At 38.2% G+C, this 22207-nt stretch overlaps 1 protein-coding gene across 6 annotated transcripts in view; it reads left to right on the forward strand.

The window, feature by feature from the left end:
- Positions 1-21962, forward strand: part of LOC106984420 (phosphatidylinositol-binding clathrin assembly protein-like) — a 49234-nt gene extending 27272 nt beyond the window's left edge. For 2 of the 6 annotated variants that reach the window (XM_053201907.1, XM_015082622.3), the window contains 3 exons: positions 2377-2491; positions 20423-20534; positions 21410-21962. In XM_053201907.1, coding sequence (XP_053057882.1) covers positions 2377-2491; positions 20423-20506 — 199 coding nt within the window. In that variant the 3' untranslated portion in view covers positions 20507-20534; positions 21410-21962. Of the gene's footprint in view, positions 1-2376; positions 2492-12678; positions 12733-20422; positions 20535-21409 lie in introns of those variants that run through there. The other 4 variants (XR_008289941.1, XR_008289940.1, XM_053201908.1 and 1 more) reach the window with 3 other exon arrangements.
- Positions 21963-22207: the final 245 nt, after the last annotated feature.

The raw sequence follows: 22207 nt of genomic DNA on the forward strand, positions 1-22207 counted from the left end.
TATTTAAAAATTACGCTACCTACATAGACTCCTCCTTTTTTTCTTGGAGTGTGCTGTCTGAAACACCTACTGTGGGATGGTAGTGGTAGAGGCGATGTAATGAAAAGTGGATGCATCTGAGACGTGTTTCGAAGGTAGAGTTGACAGAATAAGAAGGATTAGGGATGCTGCTTAAGTTTTTGGTTTGAGCTGCTGCATGGATAGTAAAGTCATGTATTGTGATGGGAGAGATTGAAGGAGAAACAGTTGGAGTAGGCAAGTTGAATCAAGCGTTCTCTTTTGACATATTATGTTTCAAATATGTATGAGACACCTAAGAGGTAGACATAGAAGTCTGGATATTAGAGCTAGAGCTAAAAACTGCGGTAGTTATTTTTTTTAAGATTTTTAAAAAGTATTTTTAAGTAATCTCTACACCCAGTGTGAGGCTCGAACTGACAACTCTGAGATCAAGAGGCACATGCTCTTCCCACCGAGCCAGCCAGGCGCCCCTAAACACTGTGGTGGTTAAAGTCATAAGGCTTGATTTCTTCATCTTGGTAGAGAGTAAAGAGGATAATGGTAGGTCCAGAAGTGAACTTTGAAACATCATAATATTATAGGGATTTAACTGAAAGGTTAAAGTGTCAAGAATTGAGGAAAATGAAGCACAAACAATGGATCAGAAATAAGTGTAACATTGGACCTTAAAATAATAACACTGGAAGCTAGAAGAAAATGCTTCACTCTGTTAAAAATTTTAGTGAAATTTATTTCTAGTCTAGAAGTTTGTACTCAGACAAGCTCCCAACCAAATGCAACAGTTAAATAGACATTTTTAAAACTCAAAAAATGCAAAAAAAAAAAAAAAAAAAAAAAAAGGACTTACCATGCACCTTTGCTCAGGAAGCTCCTACAAGGTGTGCTCCAAGAAAACAGAAAACTAAGAAAGAGGAACACATGGGATTCAGGGAAACAGAGTCCTACTGAAGTGAGAGGTGGAAGGAATTCCCAATATAGCAACAATGGAAATCCCAGGGTGATATTTGTACAATTGGCCTAGAGAGCAGGTTAGATTGGAACAGAAGGATATAGAGCTCCAAGAGAGATGTCTTCAGGAAAAAAAAATCTTTCAACTTGAGATAGTTATTATTTCCACTAGATCATAAGCTCTATGAAGGCAGATGTTTTCATCTGTTTTATGTATCCTAAGCACTGAGAATACTGCCTGGCACCTAGTAGATATTTAATGGATATTTGTTGAATGAATGCAATGAATCCACACTTCATATATGAGCAAATTGAGATACAGAAATTCTGTAACTTGCCCAACCTTACACAGTTAGAAAGTGGCTGAAGTGGGATTTGAACCCAGGCAGTCTTGCTCTAGCGTCAGGGCTATTAACCTCTGTAGTGTTTTTATATTTACATATATAAGGTGTACACACACACACACACACACACACACATCTCTCTCTCTCTCCCTCTCTCTCTCTCTCTCTCTCTCTCTCTCTCTCTATATATATATATATATATATATATATATATATATATTTATACTAGGTTTCAAAGATGTAGATGTGGAAAGGTGGGAGGGGAAGTAGGGTATGGTGTGAATGACAAATCTTCCAAAGGAAATCAATAGTGTCTAACTTCTAAATTAAACTTATCAATTAAGATATAGTAGTATAGACATTCTTTTTTAGAATTATGGATTTAAATACCATGAAGAAAAGAGTGGCTACCTTTGGGAAGGGGAAGTGGTGACTGATGTTTCTGGTTTTAGATCTTTTTGTATTATTTGACTTTTTAAACTCCGTATCACTTAGATAAAAATTAAACTTATATAAGTCAAATGACAAATATGGAATAAACAGGAGCTTTCAGGACAAGAACATAAGCATTTGTTTCCTTTTCTTTCTATTATCATATTTCTATAAAATATTCTCTATCTAGTATTATTTATTCTCCTAATAACTTTAATTCGTAAAGAAGATAGGTAAATCCCATTTTACAAGTAAGAAAAGGAGTTCCTTAATGAAGGTTACACAGCTAGTGAATAGCCTCGTGGGGCTCAGAACTCAACACTTCTGCCTCTTACCTTAGTGCCCCTTCGACCTACCACCCTGGGAGAATACTAGTTTTTTCTCTAGATAAACTATTAAAATAGCTTAGAATAAAATGTATTCACTCAAGTCACTTTTTTATGCATAACTGCTACCATTGAATTCTTTTCGTGAACTCAAAACCCAGCAGAAACATTTAGTTTTGTAATGATAACTTAATTTCATCTACAAAACAGCCAATGGGCTTCTTTTGGCTTTGTTTTGTGACTTCATGTTTAAATGGTAGATTTGTCATTCTTCAGAGTGGGCTGATTTATAAATCCCATCTTAGATCTGACATGAAGTGGCCTCAGACTTCAGACAAGGAAATTACTGGTGGAATGAAGTGGCAGCTGAATACCTACACGTGCACATCAACCATCTGGAACCATGTTTCCATTCCTCTGGTACGTCACATGGTAACGTTTCTTACGTATTATTACCTAGAATGCTAGAATGGTGGTAGTAGATCCAAAGATTTGAGAGACAGAGAGATTTGAGAGAAGGTTGCTAATAGGTTCAAAGTTGAAATATGGGTCCCCAATAAATTATCTGCAATTCTAAAATTCAAAAAGCTCCAGAAAGCAAGTTTTTAGTTGTTGTTGTTAAGTTCGCAACAAACTCTTTTGGCTGCAAAACTTTACCTGAACTACAAAGAGGCTGTCATCATTATTTATGGAAGTATAGATATTCACACCTAAATTTTGCATTTGGATTTTGCTGCAGAAATATTAATGTGTTAGATTACAGGGTACTATTCCAGCCCCCCAGCCCCCAGGGTGTTACTAGTATGGTCTTTGTGTAATTTCTAAATTATTTTTCCAAAAATTAGAAAACATTTTGAATTCCAAAGCACATTTGGCCCCAAGGGCTTAAGGATGTGGACCTGTGCTATTTTTATATGATTTTGCTTTAATATTGGTCCAATGATATAACAAACCGTATGTTAACTCTTGAGCACCTAGTGACTTCGGTTTTCCTAATATGCAGCTGAGGTGTGTTCTAGGAGTGAGAATTTTGAGAGGTTTTGGGAAACAGGAAGAAGTAATTTCAAAATGTGCTGAGGAAAGGCGTGGCTGCACTGCTTCCTGGAGGACACAGATGGCTAAGGACCTAGAAAGGTCACAGCAAGGAGGTTTTGGGCTCGGAATAATAAGGAAGAAATGAAAAAAACATTAACAGTTTGGGTCAACTTTAGGTTCATAAAGCTATTAATAGTATTCCCTTATTTTCCTTTAAATGGCTACAAAGTCTGGTGATTTCCATTCATTCTTGATATTGGTGAGTTGTATCTTCTGTTTCATCAAGCTTGTTACAGTTATATCAAACAATCAACTTTCAGTTTCATTGCATTTTCTCTACTGGTTTTCTCTTTTTAATTGTATTGATTTCTGCTTTCTAAATTTATTTTTTATTTTTTAGAGAGAGTGTGCATGCATGTGTGTGCTACTGGGGGAGGGGCAGACAGGGAGAGAGGGAGAGAATCCCAAGTAGGCTTCACACTCAGCACAGAACCCGATGCAAGGCTCAAACTCATGAATTGTGAGATCGTGCATGACCTGAGCCAAAATTGAGTTGGATGCTTAACCGACTGAGCCACCCAGACGCCTCCTGATTTCTGCTTTTATCTTTGTTATTTCCTTCTTTCTGTTTGATTTGAGCTTATTTTGCTCTTCTCCTCTGAGTTTCTTAAGATAGAAGTTTAGATTATTGATTAATACCTTTCTTCTTTGTAATATATTGTTTAATGGTATAAAACTCCTGCTAGGCCCCGATTTAGATGTTTTACTTTCATTTTTTTCCAGTTCAATATATTTTTAATTTCTCTTTGACTCATAGATTACTTACAGGTATGTTGTTTAATTTCTAAGTGTTGGAAGATTCTCTTGTTATGCTTTTAGTATTGAGTTCTAGTTTAATTCCTTTATGGTCAGAGAAAGTATGTTGTATGCTCTAAATTCTTTTAAATTTATTAACTTTTGATTTATAACACAGGATATGGTCTATCTTAGTGACACTCCATGAACACTTGATGATGTGTATTCTACTGTTGTTAGGTGGAATGTTCTATAAATGTCAATTAGATCCTGATGTGTTTATATTTAGGTTTGACATTTTATTATTTTCTGTTTGTTCCCTCTATTCATTGTCATTGTTGTTCCACTGTTTCTTCTTTCTTGCCTTCTTTTGGGTTCTTTGAATATATTTTAGAATAGTATTTCATTTTAATTTATATGTTGTGATTTGGACTATATCTCTCTGTATGGTTTTTTAGTGTTTGCTCTAGCAGGTACAAAACACATACTTTTCACAGTCCATTAGATTCAAAATTTTACCACTTCAATTGGAATGTAGAAACATTAGCACCATATAGGTCCCTTATCTTCCTCTTTTTTACGTTAGAGTTGTCTGTACATACGTTACACTCAGAAGACCGATCAATCTTACACCTTTTGTAGAACTCAAGAATGGGAGGATAGCCTATATAATATCTACTCATATATTTGCCATTTCCGTTGCTCTTCCCTCATTCCTGATATTCCAAGTTTCCTGCTAGTATAATTTCCCTTTTATATGAAGAACATCGATTAGCAATTCTGGCAATTCTGGCTATGAATTCTCTTATTTTTCCTTCATTTGAGAATGGCTTCATTTCACCTTTATTACTAAAACAGCTTTTACTGGATACATAATTCTGGAGTAACTGTTCTTTTCTTTCAGCATTTGAAAAAATGGGCCACTTCCTTCTGGCCCCATGGTTTCTGATGAAAACTCCACAGTCATCTGAATCATTTGTTCACCTATAGATATTGTAAAATTTTTCTTTCAATATATTTTGTCTTTCATTTTCAGAAGTTTTAATGTGATGGCATGGATTTGGGGGATTTGTTCTGTTCTAGTTTGTACAGCTTCTTAAATATGCATTTGTATATCTTTTCAGCACTCCAGTCGTTCTCTTCCCCTTCTGAGACTCTAAGAACACAAATATTAGACCTTTAGATGGTTCTTCCACTAGTCCCTGAGGCTCTTTTTGGTTCTTTTGAGTCTTTTTTTTCCGTTCTCCAGAATGAATAATTCTATTGGTCTGTCTTCAAGTTCAGTGAATCTTTCCTCTGTCATCTGCATTCTGATATTGAGTCTGTTGATTGGGCATTTTTATATCAATTATTGCATTTTTCAGTTCTGAAGTTTCCATTTGGCTTTTTCCTGTTTCTTCTGTCTCTTTGCTGATGCTTTGTATTTTAACTTTTATTTCAGGGGTGTTCATGATTACTCATTCAAGCATTTTTATAATAGCCACTTTAAAGTCTTTGTCAGATATTTTTATAATAGCCACTTTATTTATTTTTTTAATATATGAAATTTATTGTCAAATTGGTTTCCATACAACACCCAGTGCTCATCCCAAAAGATGCCCTCTTCAATGCCCATCACCTACCCTTCCCTCCCTCCCACCCCCCCATCAACCCTCAGTTTGTCCTCAGTTTTTAAGAGTCTCTTATGCTTTGGCTCTCTCCCACTCTAACCTCATTTTTTTTCCTTCCCCTCCCCCATGGGTTTCTGTTAAGTTTCTCAGGATCCACATAAGAGTGAAAACATATGGTATCTGTCTTTCTCTGTATGGCTTATTTCACTTAGCATCACACGCTCCAGTTCCATCCACGTTGCTACAAAGGGCCATATTTCATTCTTTCTCATATAATAGCCACTTTAAAGTCTTTGTCAGATAATTTCGCCATCTGTGTCATCTTATCATTCGCGTATGTTGATTACCTTTTTGTCATGCAAATTGACACATTCATGGTCTTCTTCACGTACCAAGTAATTTTGCATTGCATCCTGGACATTTTGCCTATGACTTTGACTCCAGATCTTGTTAAGTTTTACGAAGAATGTTAATACTTGTGTTGTAGCAGGCATATGACCTGATCAGGCATAAGCTGCACATTCTGCCTCCTTCTCTGGCCTGTGCTTCCAGGGTTAGCCCACTTTCCACAGCCTTTGCGCTACTGTTCTGGCCCTTCCTGCATGTGCACCGCCCAACAGTCAGCCTGGGATCTGGGTGTTGGTCTCTCCCCTGTGATCATTCTTTGGTATGCTCATTGAGATCAGATCTACCAGTGTGTTTTAACTTTCATTTGTTTGCATGTAATTTTTTTTATATTCTTAACTAAAACTTTATTTTAAAAAATTTTTAAATATAATTTATTGTCAAGTTAGCTAACATACAGTGTATATAGTGTGCTCTTGTTTTCGGGGGTAGATTCCCATGATTCATTGCTTACATACAACACCCAGTGTTCATCCCAAGAACTTCCCTCCTCAATGCCCATTATCCACTTTCCCCTCTCCCCCACTCCCCATCAACCCTCAGTTTGTTCTCTGTATTCAAGAGTCTCGTATGGGTTTGCCTCCCTCTTTTGAAACTATTTTTCCCCTTCCCTTCCCCCATGGTCTTTTGTTAAGTTTCTCAGGTTCCACATAGGAGTGAAAACACATGATATCTGTCTTTCTCTGACTGACTTATATAACTCAGCATAAAACCTCCAGTTCCATCCACGTTGTTGCAAATGGCAAGATTTTATTCTTTCTCATTGCCAAGTAGTATTCCATTGTATATATAAACCACGTCTTCTTTATCCATTCATCAGTTGATGGACATTCAGGCTCTTTCCATGATTTGGCTATTGTTGAAAGCGCTGCTATAAATATTGGAGTATAGGTGCCCCTATGAATTAGCACTCCTATATCATTTGGATAAATTCCTAGCAGTGCTATTGCTGGGTCATAGGGTAGTTCTATTTTTAATTTTTTGAGGAACCTCCACACTGTTTTCCAGAGTGGCCGCACCAGTTTTCATTCCCACCAACAGTGCAAGAGAGTTCCCATTTCTCCACATCCTGGCCAACATCTGTTGTTTCCTGAGTTGTTAATTTTAGCCATTCTGACCAGTGTGAAGTGGTATCTCACTGTGGTTTTGATTTGTATTTCCCTGATGATGAGTGATGTTGAGCATCTCTTCATGTGTCTGTTGGCCATCTGGATGTCTTCTTTGGAAAAAGTATCTATTCATGTCTTCTGCCCATTTCTTAACTTGATTATTTGTTTCTTGGGTGTTGAGTTTGGTAAGTTCTTTATAGATTTTGGATACTAACCCTTTATCTGATATATCATTTGCAAATGTCTTCTTCCATTCCATAGGTTACCTTTTAGTTTTGTTGATTGTTTCCTTTGTAGTGCAGAAGCTTTTTATCTTGATGAGTCCCAGTAGTTCAATTTTACTTTTATTTCCTTTGCCTTCAGAGATGTGTCGAGTAAGATGTAGTAAGTTTTTATTTCTTCTTTGATTTCTTCTTTGACCTATTCATTGTTTAGTAGCATGTTATTTAACCTCTATGTATTTGTGGGCTTTCCAGACTTTTTCTTGTGGTTGACTTCTACTTTCATAGTGTTGTGGTCAGAAGAGTTGCATTTTATGACTTCAATCTTTTTGAATTTGTTGAGACTTGTTTTGAGAACTAATATCTATTCTGGAGAATGTTCCCATGTGCCCTTGAAAAGAATTTTCTTTTGGGGTGGAATGTTCTGAATATATCTGTTAAATCCATCTGTTCCAGGGTTCCTGGGTGGCTCAGTTGGTTGAGCGTCTGACTCTTGATTTCAGCTCGAGTCATGATCCCAGGGTCATGGTATTGAGCACCACATTGGCTCCACACTGAGCGTGGAGCCTACTTGGGATTCTCTCTCTCTCTCTCTCTCTCTCTCTCTCTCTCTCTCTCCCTCCCTCTGCCACTCTCCGCTGCTTACACACACTCTTCCTCTAAAAAACCCAAAAATCTGTTCCAGAGTGTCATTCAAAGCCACTGTTTCCTTGTTGATCTTCTGTTTGGATGATCTTTCCATTGATGTAAGTGAGATGTTAAAATTCTCTACTATTATTTGTATTACTATCACTCAGTTTCTTTATGTTTGTTATTAACCATTTTATGTATTTGGGTGCTCCCATGTTGTATGCATAAATATTTACAATTGTTATATCTTCTTCGATCATCCCCTTTATGATTATATAATTTCCTTCTTTGTTTCTTATTACAGTCTTTGTTTTAAAGTCAATTTTGTATGATATAAGTATAGCTACCCTGACTTCCTTTTGACATTACTTTCTTGAGGCAAGGGAAATAAAGCAAAAATAAACTATTGGGACTACATCAAAATAAAAAGCTTCTGCACAGTAAAGGAAACAATCAACAAAGTAATCAGCAACCTACAGAATGGGACAAGATATTTGCAAATGACAGATCCAATAAAGGGCTAGTATCCAAAATCTATAAAGAAGTTATAAAAATCAACACCTAAAACTGAATAATTCAGTTAAAAATGGCCAGAAGACATGAACACACACTTCTCTAAGAAGACATACAGCTGGCCAACAGATGAAAAGATGTTCATCATCACTCACAATCAGGGAAATGCATAATCAAAAACTACAATGAGATATCACCTCACAACTGTCAGAATGGCTAAAATTAGCAACATGGGAAATAACAGATGTTGGCTAGGATGTAGAGAAAGGGGAACCCTCTTACACTGTTCATGGGAATGCAAAGTGGTACAGCTAGTCTGGAAAACAGTGTGGAGAGTTCTCGAAAAGTTAAAATAGAGCTTCCCTATGATCCAGCAATCGCACTACTAGTTATTTACCCCCAAAATACAAAAACACTAATGCAAAGGGATACATGCACTACTAGGTATATTACAGCATTATTTACAATATGCAAATTATGGAAGCAGCCCAAGTGTCCCTCTATACGAATGGATAAAGAAGATGTGGTATATATCTACCATGGAGTATTATTCAGCCATGAAAAGAATGAAGTCTTCCCGCTTGCAGTGACATGGATGAGTTAGAGAGTATTCTAATTAAAAACCTAATCCTAAATCAGACCCTTACTCTAATCCCTAACTGCTAACCAATAACCCTTAACCCTAAGCTCTCACCTTGACCATAACCCTCTACCTAAACTCATCCTTCTGTAGAGGTCTTTGAACTGCAGGACAATAGGCCCATACCACCACCATGGCCCTATCCCTGACTCTTATTCCAGGCATAAACTAAACCCATGATCTGAAAAAATAAAACATTTGATGTGTATATACAACGAAATATTATTCAGCCATAAAGAAGAAGGAAATCTTGTCATGTCATCTTAACCCAAACCCTAACCCCTAACCCCTAACCACTAACCCTAAGCCCTCACCCTGACCGTGACTCTCGTCTTACTTATCCCTCTGGAGAGGTTTCTGAACTGAGGGACAAGAGGCCCATACCCTCACTCCAGCCCTTACCCTAGCCCTATCCCTTATTCCAGACCTCTTCTGAACCCTACTCCAAAATATGAGGAAAGAAAAGATCCATATTACTCAGCTATAAAAAAGAATGACATCTTGCCCTTGCACCAACATGGATGGAGCTAGAGAGTATTATTCTAATCAAAATAAGTAAGAGAAAAACAAATACCATACCATAAACCTCACTCATATGTTGAGTTTAAGAAAGAAAATAAACAAGCAAAGGGGAAAAAAGAGAGGCAAACCAAGAAACAGACTCTTACTGATAGAAAACAAACTGATGGTCATTAGAGGGGAAGTGGGTGGGACATGGGCTGGAGGGGTGATGGGTATTAAGAAGGGCACATGTTGTGATGAGCAGTGGGTGTTGTATGTAAGTGATGAATCTTTGAATTCTACTCCTGAAACTAGTATTACATTGTATGTTAACTATACTGGAATTAAGATTTAAAAAAAAGTTAATAAATAAAGATCAGATCTACCCCTGCAGGGGTGAGGAGAAGCGGACCATGACCCCAGTAGTTCATAAACAGCTTCCCTGTGCTTTTGTATCTCTGCTCTCTCTCCAGTATTTTCCAGTTTCCTGGGACTCTCATTCTTTTTCCTCTGGCCCCAAAACCCCTCACTTCTGTGACTGAGACAAGTCAGGGTTCCAAGTGGTGGTGGTAGGACAGAATTAAAAAAAAAAAGTTTTTATCCCTCCCCTCACAGAGCCACAGCTCCCCCTAATGGAGAAGAACATTTCTCTCCCTCAGATATTTGGCTCTTCCAGTTTTCCCTGCAAGCCACTTTTGCTGCCAAGATAGCAAGTAGGATTGCCTGGGATCTGGGGTGTGAGAGAATACAGTATGGGGGACTTTCTGACTTTCTCTGAGCTTTAGAAGTTCTCACGCAGACCGGAGCTAGACTTCTGGAGTTTTCTCTCATCTGTACAACAGTGATATCTTCCAGGTTTTAGGCTGCTTTGAGTCCAGTGTGGGGATAGTGGAAGGGAAAAATGATGAATCCACTGCCAATTCAGTGGTACTTCTGATTTGGGATTTTTTTCCTGATCCACCTGCTGATACTTACTTTCCAGTGTTCTAATAGCTGCTCAGGCATGCGACCCAGCTTTTATACTTAGGTGCTCAGTAGGAAAGGCAGGTTGCCTGCGCTGACTAGATTTTAACTGCAACTAAAGCCCAATCCTTGGCTTTTACCTTGAGTTTAGTAAGTATATTTTATGTAACTATGGGTATATTTGGATATTCCTATTATAGGATATCTTCCCTCCTATTTTTGTTTCCCCCCCCCCCTCAGTTTTGGCCTTCTTTTGCAATAATTACATTCTTTTTTTCCTCCTTTCACTTTTCCCCCTGTTAACTTCTGAAGTTATACACTATTCTGCTATCCTTCTGTTTCCCTAGAGACTACAGCATGCATAGTTAAACTATGGAAGTCTAAAGTTAGTAATTTCTTCTGAAACGACATAAGGACTTAGGAAACTTGAATTTTGATCATACTCCCTGCTGACTTAATATGTTATTTTTGTAAGGTATTTTACTATTATCTTCTCAAAACTTTTTTATTGTGGTAAGATACATATAACATAAAATTTACCATCCTAACAATTTTAACTGTACAAGTCAGTGGCATTAAATGCATTCAGAATGTTGAGTGGTGACTACTTTTCTGTTTTCTGTGCCTATCAAGTTGACTATTCTAGGTACTTCATTCTAAGTGGAGTCACACATTATTTGTCCTTTTGTGTGTGTCTTATTTCACTTAGTGTAATGTCTTCAAGATTCACCCATACTGAAAAAAAAGATTCATCCATATTGTAGCATGTCTCAGAATTTCATTCTCTTTTAAGGCTAAATAATTTTCCATTGTATGTATTTACATTTTCTTTGTTCATTCATCCATTGATGGACACATTGGTTGTTTCCATCTTTTGGTTATTATGAATAATGCTGCAGTGAACATTGGTGTGTAAGTATCTATTTGAGTTTCTGCTTTCAGTTCTTTGGGTATATACCCAGACGTAGGATTGCTGGATCATATGATAATTCTATGCTTAATTTTTTGAGGAATTGTCATACCATTTACCCCAGTGGCTAAACCACTTTCTATTCCCCCAGCAGTGCATGAGTGTTCAACTTCCCAACAAACTCACCAACACTTGTTTTCTGGATTAAAAAAATATATATTATAGCCATCCTAATGGGTGTGAACTAATATCTCATTGTAAATTTTGATTTTCATTTCCCGAATGATTAGTGATGTTGAGCATCTTTTCATGTGCTTTTTTGCCTTCTGTATATTTTCTTTGGAGAAATGTCTATTCAAAACTTTGCGATTTTTTAAAAAGTTTATTTATTTATTTTGAGAGAAAGAGAGAGCACAAGTGAGGGAGGGGCAGGGAGAGAGGAAGAGAGAGAATCCCAAGCAGGCTCCACACTGCCAGTGCAGAGCCTGATACAAGGACCGAACCCACCAAACCCCCGAACCGTGAGATCATGACCTGAGCCTAAATCAAGAGTCCTATGCTTAACAGACTGAGCCACCCAGGTGCCCCAACCTTTTGCCATTTTTGAATTTGGTTATTTGCTTTGTTGTTGTTAAGTTGTAGGTGTTCTTATATAGATATATGAGATATATGAATAGCAAATATTTTCTCCCATTCTTTTCATTCCCTTGATAGTGTCCTTAAATGTACAAAATTTTTAGAGTTTTCATGAAGTCCAATTTATCTATTTTTTTCTTTTGTTGCTTGGACTTTTGGTGTCATGTTGAAGATTTCATTGCCAAATCTGATGGTATGAAAGTTACTCCCTATGCTTTCTTCAAAGATTTTTATAGTTTTACCTCATAAGTTTAGATGTTTGATCAATTTGGAGTTAATTTTTGTATATACTGTGAAGTCAAGGTCCAAACTTACTGTTTTTCATGTGACTATCCAGTTGTTTCTGCAGTATCTGTCGAAGACTGTCCTTTCCTCATTGAATGGTCTTGGAACCCTTGTCAAAAATCAATTGACTAGATATGTGAGGGTTTTTTCTGTACTGTCTCCTATTTCATTGGTTTATATGCCTGTCTAGTCCTAAATTTTTCATGTTCAAAGAAAGATCATTGCCCTGGGTATAAATGGTTTACTATATTTGCTCTCAATATTAAATATGTAGCAGAATTTCTTCTGTATAATATTTCTTATTAAATATTAGTAGAAAACATACTATGTAGTAACGGACACTTTTCTTCAAAGTACTACCTCCAGGGGCCTATCCAGTGACTTCACAGCAAGTGCCTATATAGAATGGTAAGAAAAAACCCTTTTAGGATATCAAGAGTGGGAGATATATTTAAACAACTTTTAAAAATGTTTATTCTTGAGAGAGAGAGAGAGAGAGAGAGAGACAGAGACAGAGACAGAATGTGAGCGAGAGAGGGGCAGAGAGAGAGGGTGACACAGAATCCGAAGCAGGCTCCAGGCTCTGAGCTGTCAGCACAGAGCCCGATGTGGGACTTGAACCCACAAACTGTGAGATCATGACTTGAGCCGAAGTCAGATGCCCAACCGACTGAGCCACCCAGGCGCCCAAGAGTGGGAAATATATTTAAAATTCTCCATGGCTTGCACTAACAGAAAAAAAACATGATACAGATAATTGAAAATGGAAGGTAATCGATCCACATCCTTTCCTTGCATTGGAAAAAGAAATGGCAGCCCTTTGAGATATGATATCGCAAAGGCTTTATGAGAAAAGAACCCTAGAAATGGGGAAGAGATGGGATTTGTGGCAGTGCAATAATTTAGAGAAAGCTGTTCCAGAATTATTAGATAATCCAAAATAGGAATAATCAATATGCACATAATGGAAATATAAGTATAACTTACTTTACATTCTTGGTTTGAGTTATGAGCTACTGTTTGCTGCTGGTTTTTCTCCTTTACAGCAGGGATTTTTGTTGTTATTTCATTTTGTTTTGTTTTATTTGCCATTTTGCTCTCTGGGATCATTTCCACTCTTCATTAAGCAGGTAAAAGAAAAGTGAAATGTAATAAGGCTGAATTTGTTGTTGTTGTTGTTCAAGAATTGCAATGGGAGAAATTGTTAAGACGAGCAGAATGTCTGGAGATTTTCTGATTTCAGGTTTTTCATCCAACCTGTTTCTAACTCATTTTAGTCCATTATTTCTGTTCTGCCTATTTGGCAACGTTTTCATGATTTAAATTTTTTCTTTACTTGGTTAAAAATTGTTTGCAATCAGCAGTTCCCCTTTTTATAGCTTCAGTGCACTCCATAAATGTCATGTGATATAATACAGTTAATTGAAACTGTGAGGTCATTCAGTCTACATAGCCTCACCACCAATTAACTCATGTTTTTTTGTTGGTGGTGTTAATTTGGAAAAACGTTAAAAATACAGGAAAGTACATAAGATAATAGCCATCCATACCTCAAAGTCCTGACTTACTAAATGTTAGCATTTTGTCATAATTTTTTCAGATAATTTTTAATGATAATGATGTTATTTTACAAATAACAGCAAAATAATCTTGGCACACCTCCAGTGCTAGTCACCCTCCACCCCTCCAGAGACAATGACTGTGATGAATTTTATGTGTGGCCTTCCAGAACATTTCCATTCTTTTGCTATGGAAAAATATATACTATTATTTTATATGATTTTTAAAAATTGATTATGATCAGTATCATTTTGTACTTATTACCGAAAATTTTTTTTTCTTTTTGTTTTTAAAAAAATTTTTTTAATTGAATTTTTAAAAATTTATATCCAAATTAGTTAGCATATGGTGCAACAATGATTTCAGGAGTAGATTCCTTAGTGCCCCTTACCCATTTGTCCCATCCCCCCTCCCCCAACCCCTCCAGCAACCCTCCATTTGTTCTCCATATTTATGAGTCTCTTCTGTTTTGTCCCCCTCCCTGTTTTTGTATTATTTTTGCTTCCCTTCCCTTATGTTCATGTGTTTTGTCTCTTAAAGACCTCATATGAGTGAAGTCATATGATTTTTGTCTTTCTCTGACTGACTAATTTCACTTAGCATAATACCCTCCAGTTCCATCCATGTGGTTGCAAATGGCAAGATTTCATTCTTTTTGATTGCCGAGTAATACTCCATTGTCTATATATACCACATCTTCTTTATCCATTCATCCATCGAGGGACATTTGGGCTCTTTCCATACTTTGGCTATTGCTGATAGTGCTGCTATAAACATGGGGGTGCATGTGTCCCTTTGAAACAGCACACCTGGATCCCGTGGATAAATGCCTGGTAGTGCAATTGCTGGGTAGTAGGCTAGTTCTATTTTTAATTTTTTGAGGAACCTCCATACTGTTTTCCAGAGTAGCTGCACCAGCTTGCATTCCCATAAATTTTGTTTTTAATCTTTATTTTTGAGAGAGAGAAAGCAAGGGAGCAACAGAGAGAGAAGGAGACGCAGGATCCAAAGCAGGCTCCAGGCTCTGAGCTGTCAGCACAGAGCCTGACATGGGGCTTGAACTCACGATATGTGAGTTCATGACCTGAGCCGAAGTCAGATGCTTAACCGACTGAGCCACCCAGGTGCCCCACCGAAAATTTTCTCAAAAGAATTCTGTATATGCTATGTTACTACTTCTTTTCCTCTCATTCTCTCTTGAACTTATTACAGTAAGGACTCTGCCTGCCCCCATCGTTCTTCTTTCAGTCATGTGTGACCTCAGTATTACCATAACCATGGCTATGTTTCAGTCCACATCATGTCTTACCAGTGGTATTTGATACAGCTGACCACTCCCCACTCCTCGAACTGCTCTTTTCACTTGACTTCTAGGACATCATACTCTCAACCCATTGTTCCTTTTCAGTTTTGTCTTTCCCATCACTGAATACTCGAGTGCCCCAGAGTCAATCTCTGAGCACCTTCTCTATCAACATTCATTCCCTCGGTGACCCCATCTACATCATGGCTTTAGACGTACATTTATACGCTGACGATTCCCAAACTTGTATCACCAGTCTAGAGCTCTTCCCTGTTACCAATGTATATATCCAACTGCTTAATTGACACCTTCACCTGGATGTGCAATTGGCATCTCAAACTGTACAGATGCAACACTGAACTCCTGATCTCCCCAAAGCTGTTCTACTTACAGCCACCCCAATCATAGCTGGTGGCAACTTTGTCTTTCTAGGTGCTCAGGCCAAACACGTTGGAGTCCTCCTTGATGCCTTTCTTTCTTTTGCTCCATAAATGATTGGCTTACAGAATAAGTTAGATCAAGCCACTCAGGTGCAACTGCCCCTGCTCCCGTTTCTCTCGGAGTAAAAGCCACGGTTCCCCATAGTCTCTCTGTCTTCATATCCTGGCACTTTTGCCTTGCTTAGTTCATTCTAGGCACAGGACTTCCCTGCTATTCTTTGAGCACACCAGGCACCCTCCCAGCTCAGGGTATTTGCAACTTTTTATGCAAAAAAGTGCTCGCAGCACTATTTTCCTAGATACTCATTTTGCTCACTACCTTACTTCCTTCAGGGATCTGACCAAATGAGTCCATTCTTGACTACCCTATATAAATAGCACCCCACTATTACCCAATGAGTTACTTTTCTGTCCTTAGCTTACTCAACACTTCTATCACTCAGCCAGCATGTACTCATTAAGCCTCTACTATGTTCTAGGTACTGTTTTAGGAAAGGGGATATAGCAATAATCAAAAGGAACAAAAATTCACGTCCTTGTGGTATGTACATTCTAATGGAAGGGAGTACACACAATAAATAAATAAGGTGAATTTCTTCACATTCTATGAAGAAATTTAAAGCAGGGAAGAGTAAGAGTATTGGGGTAGGTTTCCATTTTAAATAGGCTGGTCAGTGAACACTTTATTGAGAGTATGACTCAGTCTTGAGTAGAAAACTGAAAGAGCAGAGGGAATAGGCCACATGGAAGATCAATTCCAGGGAGAGGGAATCGTCGGTGCGAAAGCCCTGAAGAGTGTCATGAGAGAGTAGATAAGATCACCTAGGAGTCAGTGTAGATCTTTAGTAACACAGATCCAAACAGTGAGCCCTGGGATGACCTGTCATTCACGGAGCAGGGAGATGCAGAGGAACTTGCAAAGGAGGTAGAAAAGGAGTGGCCGTGGGCGCCTGGGTGTGTCTCAGTTGGTGAAGCATCTGACTTCAGCTCAGGTCATGATCTCACGGTTCGTGAGTTTGAGCCCCACGTTGGGCTCTGTGGTGACAGCTCAGAGCCTGGAAACTGCTTCAGGTTCTGTGTCTCCCTCTCTCTCTCTGCCCCTCCCACACTCACACTCTGTCTCTCTCTCTCTGTCTCTGTTAAAAATAAAATAAACAGGGGCGCCTGGGTGGCGCAGTCGGTTAAGCGTCCGACTTCAGCCAGGTCACGATCTCGTGCTCCGTGCGTTCGAGCCCCGCGTCGGGCTCTGGGCTGACGGCTCAGAGCCTGGAGCCTGCTTCCGATTCTGTGTCTCCCTCTCTCTCTGCCCCTCCCCCATTCATGCTCTGTCTCTCTCTGTCCCAAAAATAAATAAACGTTGAAAAAAAATTAAAAAAAAATAAAATAAACATTAAAGACATTTTCAAAAAAAAGGAGTGGCCAGTGAGGGAAGAGGAATGCTTCTTGAAACACTCTTAGATTTGGAAACACCGTACTCTCTTAGTTTTCCTCCTACCTCATACCTGTTTTCTTTTCTTTTAATTCTAGGTTCTTAAAATATTGTTTTTATTTGAGTACAGTTGACACACAATGTTACTTTAGTTTCAGGTGTACAACTTAGTGATCTGACAAGTGTATACATTATGCTGCCATCTGTCATCACACAACACTATTACAATATCATTGACTATATTCTCTGTGCACTTTTATGTAGACCTTTTATTCCCATGACTTATTCATTCCATTGCTAGAAGCCTCTATCTCCCATTCCCCTTCACCCATTCTGTCCCTCCCTCCCCCCCTCCCCTATGGCAACTGTCAGTTTGTTTTCTGTATTTGCAGATCTGATTCTGCTTTTTATTTGTTGTTTTGTTTTAGATTCCACATATGAGTGAAATCACATGGTATTCGTCTTTCTCTGTCTGACCTATTTCACTTAGCATAATGCCCTCTAGGTCCATTCATGTCGTTGCAAATGGCACAGTCCCATCTTTTTTTTTATGATTGCATAATATTCAATCTTCCTTCTCTGCTTGTCTATCGATGGACACGTGGGCTGCTTTCACATCCTGGCTATTGTCAATAATGCTGCAGTAGACACAGGGGTGCATCTATCTGTTTGAATTAGTGTTTTCATTTTATCTGGGTAAATACCCAGTAGTGGAATTACTGAATCATATTCTGGTTCTATATTTAACTTTTTGAGGAATCTCCACACTGTTTTCCACAGTGGCTGCACCAGTTTGCATTCCCACCAACAGTGCACGAGCGTTCCTTTTCCTCTGCATCCTTGCCAACACTTGTTGTTTCTTGTGTTTTTTATTTTAGCCATTCTGACAGCTGTGAGGTGATATCGCATTGTCGTTTTGATTTGCATTTCCCTGATGGTGAGTGGTGTTGAGCATCTTTTCATGTGTCTGTTGGCCACCTGGATGTCTCCCTTGGAAAAATGTCTTTTGCAGGTCTTCTCATTTTTTAATTGGATTGTTCGGGTTTTTTGGTGTTGACATTTATAAGTTCTTTGTATATTTTGAATATTAACCCCTTATCAGATATGTCATTTACAAATATCTTCTCCCATTCAGTTGGTTGTCATTTTGTTTTGTGAATGCTTTCCTTTGCTGACTTCACAGCTCTTTTAAGTCTTCATTTGGACTTCTCTGTGCAACTTCTGTAATTCACTATATTTGCCAGTTAAGCTCCAAAAGAGGATTAGAGGAGTATCATATGATGCTAGGTATGTCTATATTTGCTAGAAGTAAGTATGGGCCCAAGCCTGGAGAAAGTAGACTTAATAGGAATATAAAGGAATGGGGGTAGAGCTGGGATACTCCACAGGAAAGGATAGGCAGTTAGGGTCCAACCACTAAAAGGTAGACTCCAGGTTAGGAATCAGTAACCAGATGGCATGTGTTGTTAGTATATAACAGAGACTGAAGCAAAATGTGTGGATCGCAAAGTAAAAACTAAAAGGCTACAAAAAGAGCCAGGTTAGATCACAAAATTTTTCCCCCCAAAAGTGAACAGAATAGGGCCCATTTCCTAGGGAGTTTGCGTGAATGAGTACAAAGCTGTCCCTAGCATTGGCTGGACTGTGGAATGGGGATCTCACCCCTCAGGCATGAGTAACTACAGACCCAGGTGAACTGAAGGAGGCATACACACCTAGGTTCCCTAGAAGGATTAGGTGCCCCATCTGGTCACTGCATGGGGCTATTCCAGGGTGCAATATCTGATAGAATCATGGAAGTGGACCAAGGTCTCAGTCCTTGAGCAAGAGCAATCTTGATGATTTCTAAGCAGCACTGTTTGTAAGACGGGAAGTCATAGCAAGCCCTCTGTTTGGTCCTGCAGAGGCGATAGCCCTGTACCCTGCAGAGAGGTGGGGGCTGCTTCTCAATTGCTGCCATGGGGTTAAGACAACAAGAAAGACAGGAAAACTTAACCGTAACCTTAAAACTTAACCTTATTATCAACTAAAATTCTATTAGTCATTTTTACTTCTCCCCTATTCACTTCTCCCAATATCCCCCTGGGGATTTTTTAAGATCCAAGAGCAAAACTTCACAATTTTCTCTGTTAAACTTCAGCTTTTTCATTTGGGATCCTATCTCTAGCTTGGAAAGTACACTAATGTTTCTGAGTCTATTTAATATGTTTATTATCCCTTCCAGTATATATGCTATCCACATGTTCAATGAGCATGGCATCTACATTTTCACTGATACCTTAGATACAGATAATCTGGAAGACCAAGGACACAGTCCTGTGCATATCACCAGAAACCTCTCCGCAGGTCAACACATTAATCATTAGTCTTTAGATATTAGTCATTTCAAGTCTCTAATTTACCCAGTTGTCCTTAACTACAGCCCACATTGCCTCAACTTGTGAGGAAAAAGTGCAATAAATAAAGATAGAGAAGCAGTAGGCTTGGAAAGACTTGCTGAGGAGTTTCACACTATCTGTAGTTAGTGAGGATCCATTTAAGAGGTTTAAACAGGGAAGGAAAATGGCCAGAGTCTTATCTTAATGGGCCTGTGAAACCTCCTCATATTTGTCTTTCATTAAATGTCCTTCTTTCATCTTTTGAATATATTTTAAAATCTGTATACAAATGCCAAATCATAATGTTGTACATTTTAAATATATACAACTTTATTTGTCAGTTATACCTCAACAAAGCTGGGGGAAAAAATCTGAGCTTATCAGGTCACCAGAAAGGTAACACAAACTAGAGAGATGTCAAAACAACTGATGCACTATCAATTCTTAGCCCCGAATGCCTACCTAGCTCCACTCACCGCCATTACCTGGTGTGCCTGCCTGTTCTTCCCTCATTCCTTTCACCAGGAAAAGTTCTACATATCCTTCACGTTTCACCTTGAAATCATCAAATCAAACCACATGCCTGTACTAAAGTATTTCATCAAAGATCCATACATATTGTTGTATATCTAACATGTTCCATGTCCACCTTACAGATTTCCCTTCTCTTTCCCATGAGGATTATTGGCCCTGCAATGTAGGAGATCTTATTCTCATAAAGAGTCCTCTGTAGGCCTTATCGGTAGTTCATTCATGCCTCCTTTTCTAGAACTATTCTTGAGGTCTTATTCCTTCACACCATCTCACCAGCAGTTCCTTCACATCTACTTTTCTCTCTGGCAGTTAGCATTCCTTTCAGTTGATGTTCATTAAGTGTCGTATTTACTCTGGAGGGGCTACTTGTGCTCCTGGTACTATCGTATTGGGAGAGCAATTAAATGGTAATTAAGTTTTCACTTTTTGTTTTCTTTTCCATTTAAATTCATAGGTTCAAACTCCAGTGGGAGCTCCTTACCAAATGGTACCTCAACGCACGAGTTATACGCAACCAGGCTCAGAGACCAGCAAGTAACCCTTCTACTCCATCCACAAGAAATAATGTATGTTTGAACTGTTGTTGCTTAGGGCCTTGGCAGAGATGTACAATCACTGGAGGCTTGGCCAGTGTCAGAAGAGAGTTTTACAATCTACACATCTTTTGTGTACTGTTTGTCTCATAGAAGAAAAATGAATTCTAACATTTTCAGCATTATAAAAAGACACCAAACTGTGCAGACCTCGTCCTCTACAAACTTGTGTTGTTGAACCTCAGCTGGGTTCTGATGCTTACCCAGCAGTCCTTTTATTCTTTCATTCAATAAGCCCAACTGGATCAGTCCTGGACAGGTGGATAAATAACTCAGCCTGGAGATTTCAGGAACAACTTCCCAGAGAAGTGTTCTCTAAGTTGATTGCTAAGATTTAAAAATAGATAGCCTGTCAAGGGAGTGGGGAAAGGATATTCCAGATAAACAGATAAACAGATAGGAAAGCACAAAGCACCATGGGAAATCAAAGGAGGGGATGATTAAGTCAGGGATCAAATGTTCCAGGGTAATGAGTATCAAATGACAGGGAGGATTTCAACTAGTAGATGTATAGATAATAGAAGTTTTGTATCACAGCTAGAGAAAACAGCTTCAGCATAGAAGTGCATGCAAGTGTGGAAATGTGGATGCATGCAGCTGAAGCATATGGGAGACTGTCATTGCTTCAGAGTATTATTTTCTAGAATTTTCTTCCTTCAGTCTTTAGGTGATGTATTGGGTCCCCTAGTTCCTGAATATTTATCTTAGGAAGCCTGACAAACCTTCGAGTATTAGATACTAAGATGGACCAGAGGTTGGTGTAAAAAATTTGTAATTTATTTTATAACCACAGGGAAAAATATGTAGAAATGATAAAAGACTTACATACCTATCTTTCTTTCATGCAGACACAATCCATGTAGAAGTATCAAAGCACAAAGATTCATATTCAGAGGTGAAAAAAAAAGGTGATGATCTCTCTAAAGCCTGAACTAAACCATCCACATCTGCCAAGTAAAGTAAACATTCATTTGAACCATCAGTACTTTTGAGACTCTTCAATTCAATGTTTTAGAGCTGACGCACTCTACTTCTCTTGTTTTAATAGTTATTCTTGAAACTGTATCCTGCAAAATTATCAAAAACTAAAGTTAATATCTTAATTTTCCCTCCCAAATAACACAAGGACCATAGAACACTTTTAAACTGTAAGGCCATTCCCTCCCAACTTACATACTATGGTGGTCCAATATTTTAGACCTGTCCCGTTTTGTTAGCCCCCCAGGTAAAAAGTATTCGTATTTATATGAGGCATCTGGCTGGCTCAGCTGGTAGTACATGCAACTCGATCTTGGGGTCATGAATTTGAGCCCTATGTTGAGCATAATTAAAAAAAAAGGGATTAGTATTTACAGAAACAGTTTTTGCTTAGATTTAGCCATGTGTTTACAAATTCTTTGTTCGCTATTCTTTCTTGTAATTCTTGTAATTATTTTCGTTTTTTTGAAGTACATCTTTTAGAAGTTCATTTAGTTTAGTTATGCTTGTGATAAACTCAGTTTTGTTTATCTGAAAATCTTTCTTCTTACTCATTATTTTTAAACTAAATTTTATTATTTTTAAGTATATTTATTTATTTTGAGAGAGACAGAGAAAGAGAGAGAGTGCAAGCAAGGGAGGGGCAGAGGGAGAGGGAGAGGGAGAAA

Source organism: Acinonyx jubatus, chromosome X, assembly GCF_027475565.1.
Source record: "Acinonyx jubatus isolate Ajub_Pintada_27869175 chromosome X, VMU_Ajub_asm_v1.0, whole genome shotgun sequence".
Lineage (NCBI taxonomy): Eukaryota > Metazoa > Chordata > Mammalia > Carnivora > Felidae > Acinonyx > Acinonyx jubatus.